At 33.8% G+C, this 8,028-nt stretch overlaps 1 protein-coding gene across 1 annotated transcript; it reads left to right on the top strand.

Moving 5' to 3' along the window:
• The first annotated feature begins 2,356 nt into the window (after positions 1–2,356).
• Positions 2,357–3,178, top strand: LOC120184421 (AT-hook motif nuclear-localized protein 28-like). Its single transcript, XM_039188893.1, has one exon. The coding sequence runs from the start codon at positions 2,357–2,359 to the stop codon at positions 3,176–3,178; it is 822 nt and encodes a 273-aa protein (XP_039044824.1).
• The last annotated feature ends 4,850 nt before the right edge of the window (positions 3,179–8,028 follow it).

Genomic DNA, 8,028 nt, shown 5'->3' on the forward strand with positions numbered 1-8,028 from the left:
TAAAATCAAACCAACGGCGAGGATTTAACGCTTAATCCAAGTATTGAGCTAGATTTCAACTTCACAGAGAAGAATATCATGCTCGAGACATTCAAGATTGGTCAACTTCATAACAAATGGATCAACCACGATTTTAACTTCATGACAAAAGATATCGTATTCAAAGACATCTCATGATCGACTCAACTTTACAACGAATGAGTCACCCGCAATATTAACTCCACAGTAGAGGATAGTCGATAAAAGTTTTGACTGCAACATTGAGTAGAATTTTAAACTCCGAGATTGACAACCCTCACAGGAGCACGCTTATTTTCAAGTTCATATGCACCGAACGAAAATTTATGTCTTTTCGTCTTTGCCCTATTTTTGTTGCACGATAATGGGCAAAGAGGGGCAGCTGTAGTCACTCATTTTCGTCCGGGGTTTATTTAGTATATATATAATAAATATAATGTAGTGTTTGAAAATAGTTTTTGAAAACATATAATATATAGTTTTCAGAAAACATTTTTTAAAAGCATATAATATATAGTTTTTAAAAAATCGGTTTTGGAAAATATATAATATGGTTTTGAAAATATTTTTAAAAAAACATATATATTATATAGTTCTGAAAATATATTTTTTAAAACATATAATATACGTAATTTTAAAAACGATTTTTGAAAACGTATAATATAATTTTTGAAAACATATTTTTGAATATATAGTATATAGTTTTTATTATTATATTTATAATATATTATTATTTATATTATATTATATTATTTATTTATTTATTTCATTTTTTTATTTCATGTCCAAATTAAGAGTCCAAGTCCATAGTTTAAGTCCAAGAAGTCCAGCAAGGGACCAAATCTGGATCCAGCAAGGAGCCCAACAGAGTAGGCTAGCCTGACCCAGCAAGCCAACGCGAGAAGCCTAGCAAGCCAGATTAGGGTTTTAAACTCAGCAAGAGCGCCGCACAGATGGCGCGTGGTAGCCATGCACAATAACCGATCGAGATTTTGGCAGAGCCAATCGGAGCATCATGGGATTTCCGGCCAATAACGACCTCAAGCTCGAGTAAAATAGGGACGAGAGGAAACAACTCCCGAAATGAACGGAAATAAACCGGTGGGGGCTATATAAATACCACGACGAAAGGGACGAAAAATCCATCATGGAGTAACCCAAGAAGCAACCAAAAAACACAAAGAAACATCGCATAGCAACACAAAGAAAAAGCAAACAAGTATCAAGCAACCAAAACAAAAAAAAAATCGAATATTCATAAAAAATCACAATGAGCCAAAGTTTTTTTTTTTCTCGAAGAATCGTCGGAAAAGAAATAGACGCCGGAGCTAGGAAGGACGACGCCAAGAAGTGGAAAGGCCTTACCAGTATGGTAAAAAAATCGAAAGTTCTTTCGTAGATCGACGCCTGTGGGGGGTTTAGAATAACGGGGGCTCGTTTTGTTTTTGGGGTAGCGAGAGGAACATTTCGGGGGTGTTTTGATTTTCTGACCACCAGAGGCGGTAGCCGGAGCGACGGTCCGGACGGTGGGACTTAGTCGGTAAGTGACCGGCCTTTGGCTGAGAAGTATTAGATCAGATACTAAGAATATTGATTTTAGTTCCTATTCTTTTTTTAAAAGTATTTTAATGTTTCAATTTGAAGCAAAAAACCCATTCTATAGATCAAAATCATTATTTAATACACGATTAACACTTTAAAATAAGAGCCTTTTAAACATAAAATAAAATATTGAAGACTAAAATACCCTAAAAAAAATAATAGACATAATGATTATTTTATCAAATACTAAGAATATTTTTACCCTTAAATGAATCGATAGGTGCAAAAATACTCAAAAAAAAATAGACTAAGGGTCATAATGATTAGTTTTTCAAAGATAAACGTTAAAGGTTATTTTTAATATTATACATTAATTTTTTATAATTATTTGTCTATAAAGTAATATAATTATTTGTTTATAAAGTAATATAATTATTTGGAAGTAATATAATTTATTAAAAAACTTATAATTAATAAAATTTATCTCTAAATTAACAAACAATAAATAAATGATAAATATCTATTCAAAAGACAAATAAGGATAAATATCACCCAAACATTAATATATATATATATATATATATATATATATATATATAATTTGGACAAAATTAACAACAACTGTGTGGACCCCATTACCTTATACGTCATACTGTGATGGGTCCCACTTACTACCATATATATATATATATATATATATATATGAATAAAATAAAGCCCTAAACATGCGTTGCGCAGTTCTTTGATTTTTCTCACCATTCTTCTTCCTTCCCCTCTGTGACTCCTCCCTCCAACAATGGCGGACTATGGAGTAGGAATCTCTCTCTCTCAAGCTCACACTTCCGATGGTGACTCATCCGAGCACAGCCCTCGAAGTGCACCAACTCTCTCCGCCTGTGGCGGCGGAGACGGCGGTTCCAAGTCTAAAACTCCTTGCAACAAGATCATTACCCTCGATCAATGCCACCAAACTCCTTCGTCATCGGAGAACACTGTTAGGAAGCCGAGAGGGAGACCTCCAGGGTCCAAAAACAAGCCCAAGCCACCCATCGTTATAACCAGAGACAGTAACTCAACGATGAAGCCAGTGATTCTCGAGATCTCTCCCGGTTCTGATATCATCGACGCCATCATCGGCTTTGCTCGTACGAACAGTGTTGGTGTTAGTATCATCAGTGTTACCGGTTCTGTATCAAACGTCACTCTCCGCCATCCCGTTCCTCACGCGGCGGCTCTCTCTCTTCATGGACCCTTTGGTCTACTCTCTTTGTCTGGCTCGTTCATTGCCAGAACAAGCCAATCGTTTTCATCGTCAACAACAAAGCCGCCATCGCCGTTCGGTGTGACTCTTGCGGGGGCTCAGGGGCAGGTGTTTGGGGGGGTAGTCGGAGGGAAAGTGACGGCGGCGACACAGGTGATTGTGGTTGCGGCTACGTTTACAGAGCCCGAGCATCATTTGTTGCCGTGTGAAGGAGATGATAAGGATCATCATCATCATCAGGAAACCAAGTCCGGTGCTGCAACCGAGTCTGTTTATGGAGTAGCGAGTCCCACTCCACTTAATTGTCAAATGCCTCCTGATGTAATGCCTTGGGGTCCTTCCTGTCGTCCTTACTAGGTATCTTTGCAGCTCTTCATTGCATCTTTGGAGTTTTTAAACATATATTAATGGTTTTTGAACTAAAAGCTTGCAGGATTCTTTCACGGAGGATGGTGGAGGTGATGGTGATGACTTCAGTTTTAGGCTTTTGAGGTACTCAGTGTTAACCTTTTTCCCTCGGGAAGGTCTCTTCTTTTTTTCCTCAGAAATATAAGGCGAAAAGGGCTGAGATAAATAGGGTTAAGTGAAAGGTGTAGGAGTCTATTATATACTGCTTCTGTTGGCTTTTTTCAATTCACTGAGCTATCTGTTCTTTCATGTCTTCTCGTAGAGCAGCAGATCAGTAGCTTTTATGTTATGATTTGGCTTGACCTAACTCTTTCAACTCCATAGGAACTGATGCTAGTTTCTAATATATTTATTTTCTTCCATGATAAATTGCTAATGATATATATATATATATATATATATATATATATATATATTGGATATAAGATTTTATATTTGAGTTTTACAATTTTAAAATTAAATTATTAAAAATATATTTAAAAAAGTAATTAAGTTATATAAATATTTAAAGAGAAACATTTTTTTTATTTTTCTCTCCAATCATCCTTAGTGATAATCGTATATATCTGTGACTATTTATAAAAAAATGCTAAAAGTATACAAACAAATTAATTTAAATAATGAATTCATCACGTAGTTTTAATGATAAAAAGAGTATTTTTTTAAGATTTTGAATTTGAATAGTTGTGTCTTTAAGATATATATTGTCAATAGATTAAAAAATTCATAGTAGATATTGTTTTGTAACTATCTTTGATTATTAAAAAATTAAATTAATTTAAATTAATTGAGTTCGTTGGGTGGCTTTAAAGATAAAATGGAGTGTTGTTATTCTTAAAAATTATGTGTTTGAGTAGTATAATCTTTAGAAATGTGTGTTATTAATAAATAAAATAACTAAAAGCAGATAGTATTTTGTAATCAAACAAATTATGTATATTTAATAACTGTATTTATATTTATATTACATTTTAGGTAACATATCATTTTTACCTTAAATTAAGATTCTTTTCCTAAAATTCCTTCTGTTTTATCGATTCTATTCGGAATAACTATAATTAAATTGCAATTATCATTTAGTTGGTATAAAACGTGGTTGATCTTTTAGCTATGCAAAATATCAATGGGTCGATTTTATTGAAATACTTTTATGGATAATCAAGTAACTTAATATTCTGGTATTCGAATGAACTCATCTCAATCATCTTTCTTACATCTCAACTCGTCATATAACCAATCTACTCTTGATGAAAATCTTTTCTTCGGATCATTAGTTAATCTTTTATCAATCTGTCCACATAGATAAGTCTCGTATTAGTTCACAATTAATAATATAACCACAAAGTTATAAGTACTTTGGGAAGAGAGATTCCACGGGACATTGAATGTTAGATTGTAACTCCACTCCTCAACCACGAGTGTGATGAAACTCAAGTATCCCAAACTATTTCTAGATATAATCCTAAAGAAACATAGTATCATTCACTTAGTTTAATGCCCCGTGCACCTGGACTCCACATGAATCTAGGAGCACCTTGATAATTCTACATGCTAACTCATGATGAATATTCCAGGTGAACTCATTAATTCAAGGGTAAAGTATAGTAATGGTTATTAAATTTTTCTAAAGTTTTCATTTAGGTCCCATAACTTTTAAAACTTGCAATACAGTCCTCCAACATTTAGTCCATTTGCAATATGATCCCGACGTTACACTACCATTAGTACGTTTGCAATATGGTCATTAAACTTTTTAGGAGCTTGCATTTAGGTCCCCCAACTGTTAAAACTTGCAATATGGTCCTCAATTTCATTATAAACCCCAAATTCTTTTTCAATCTCGAATTTCCTTTTTCGCTTCTCTATTCTCATTTCTAGCGTAATTTTTCAGTCGGGGATGCATGGAAAATTCTAATCTAACTTTGAATTATGTGGAGGTGTTGACTTGAATAAGGGTCCATTGAGAGAAGACTCGACTAAGGGATTACCGGGACCATCAACGATTCAAGGTGTAATGTTAGATACAGGTCATCTCAGGTGAAGCATAGATGTTCGATGAAATGCTTGTGAGAAAAAATGGGGTTAGAAATGCAGAATTGACAAATACTACTAAGATGAAGTAAGTATCATTGTTGAAAGTCATCAGCAAAGCTGGAATTATTTTGTATAAATGGTATATAATAATTTATACGTTTAATCCTTGTGGTTAAAGATTTTCCAATAGATGATCAAATATAATGAAATCTCAAACAGCGCATTCACCTCTCAGTCTCTTTCGCTCATATGCACTCTCGTTTGGGTTTTGTTCTTCAATTTTCCGTCATGTAAAATTGTAAACCCAAGCAGTACTATGTCTTTCAGCTTTTTATTTACAAAAAAAATGGAGGAAGTTTCTGGAATGCAACACCGATTGCGTTTATTTCTTAGTTTCTCCCCTCACTTGCAAGAAGGTATTTATTTTCTCTTTTGGGCTATCTGAAAGTAAGCTTTTCCTCTTTCACACTTTCTCGTTTTTAGCTCGCATTGTGTGTTTTTTGTTGAAATTTTTATGTTTCTGGAATTGTATGTCAATGATCTGGATATTCAGTGTTAGTTTTGAACTAAAACCATCTAATTTTCTTTCTTTTTTCTTAATCAAAACTTTTAGTACTCTTTATGAAAGATATTCAGTCCATCAAAATATAAGTGAAAGAGGGTCCTAGGCTAAATTTTTTTGATCTTCTTGTTTGGTTTTTCTTTAAATCAGGGAATTGGTTGTAAGTATCGACATAGTGAAATCGCCAGGCTCAATCCGAGAGACTGTTGGTACTAGTTTACTGGAATTGTATTGATCCGACTTGCGGTTTTCGACGTCCTGTGAGCTCGTATTCTTTTTAATAAGCTCATGTTGATTATGAGACTGATATATCGTGAATGAATTGAATTTTTTTTACATGTTTTGGAAATTTTATAGTTGAATTGTATTGAATTATAGCTTTAGAAGACAATTATACATACACGTAACTCGAAATGCATCATGACAAAGTAGTATATTTGGAGCAGCTACTTGACCCTATCATGATGCCTTTCAAGTTGCGAAAGAGACTAAGAGGTGAATGTGATGTTTGTGATTTCATTATATTTGATCATCTGTTGGAAAATCTTTAACCGCAAGGATTAAACGAATAAATTATTATATGCAATTTATACAAAATAATTTCAGCTTTGCTGGTGACTTTCAACAATGATACTTAGTTTATCTTAGTAGTATTTGTCAACTCTGTATTTCTAACCCCATTTTTTCTCACAATCATTTCATCAAACATCTATGCTTCATCTGAGATGACTTGTATCTAACATTACACCTTGAATTGTTGATGGCCCCAATAATCCCTTGGTCGGGTATTCTCTCAATAGACCCTTATTCAAGTCAACACCTCCACATAATTCAAAGTTAGATTAGAATTTTCCGTGCATCCCTGACTGAAAAATTACGCTGGAAATGAGAATAGAGAAGTTAAAAAGGAAATTTGAGATCGAAAATGAATTTGGGGTTTAGAATGAAATTGAGAATTGTGTTGCAAGTTTTAAAATTTGGGGTACCTAAATGCAAGCGCTTGAAAAGTTCAGTGACCATATTAAAAATGTACTAACGACAGTGTAACGTCAGGGATCATATTGCAAACGGACTAAATGTTGGAGGACTGTATTGCAAGTTTAAAAGTTGAGGGACCTAAATGAAAGTTTTAGAAAAGTTCAGTGACCATTACTATACTTTACCCTTAATTTAATTATATATAGCGTGCAATTTCCGCGCATCATTTGAAATGCAAATTCTTCCACCCCTTCAAAAAGGAATTAGACAACAAGACTTATTATTCCTTTGTTTTTGTGACATGTATGGAAAAATTATCTCAAGCTATATATGCTCAAGTGGATAATGGCCATATATCTCATTTATTTTTCTTCGACGATTCAGTGTTCTTTGTCAAAGCTATTATCTATCAAATTTGTGGTATGCGCATAGTATTAGAGATTTTACAACAGCCTCGACCACCGGATGACCTCTAAAATCAATATGTTTCTCCAAGAATGTTGTGTCAACTCTTCGAACAGAGGAAGTATTTGGGTGTATCCTTTCTGCACTATAAAGTTACCAAAGTGACCTCTGGCTACCCCCTCGATAGGATACGCAAGTGTCTCTTGGGATGGGGAACCGAAACGCTTTCCCTTGTTGGAAGAATTACGTTGGTCAAGTCGATGTTGTAGGCCAGGGCACAAGACTCAAATTTGATGGGTTTAGACTAAAACCAATCTAAAAATAATAATTTAAATTTATCTTTTATATTTATGAATAATTATAACAATAATTTTTATATATTAATTTTTTCAATTAGATCTTTTTTTTATTTAAAAATAATATTTATATTTATTTATTATTTTGGATTGAGTCGGATTTGAATTTTATATTTAAAGGTCGGATCAGATTTGAGTCAGATGAAATCAACCCTAAACTCGAGTTGAATTTCAGGTAAAGGGTATATATTTTCGAATCAAGTCTGGTTGAGCTAAACCCGATCCATACAAATCCCTAATACTGATTTACGTCTTTCAGTCTCCGTGGGTTCAAACATGGGGAAATTGATTCTGAATTTTGTTTAGGGTTCGTTAACCGAGAAGAAACGAGCCAGCTTGGTAAATTGGAATTCGACGGAAAAACATCCTTCTAAGTGTGGGGCAGGCTTCAAAGACATGATCATGTAAAATAAAGCATTTCTTATGAAGGTAGGCTTCAAATTATTAACAGAGAGAGACAGATT

Source organism: Hibiscus syriacus, unplaced genomic scaffold (assembly GCF_006381635.1).
Source record: "Hibiscus syriacus cultivar Baekdansim isolate YM2019G1 unplaced genomic scaffold, ASM638163v2 tig00112888_pilon, whole genome shotgun sequence".
Taxonomy (NCBI): Eukaryota; Viridiplantae; Streptophyta; class Magnoliopsida; order Malvales; family Malvaceae; genus Hibiscus; species Hibiscus syriacus.

Excerpts from the sequence above, each read along its gene's own strand:
- LOC120184421 (XM_039188893.1), top strand. The coding sequence starts at position 2,357 with ATGGCGGACTATGGAGTAGGAATCTCTCTCTCTCAAGCTCACACTTCC.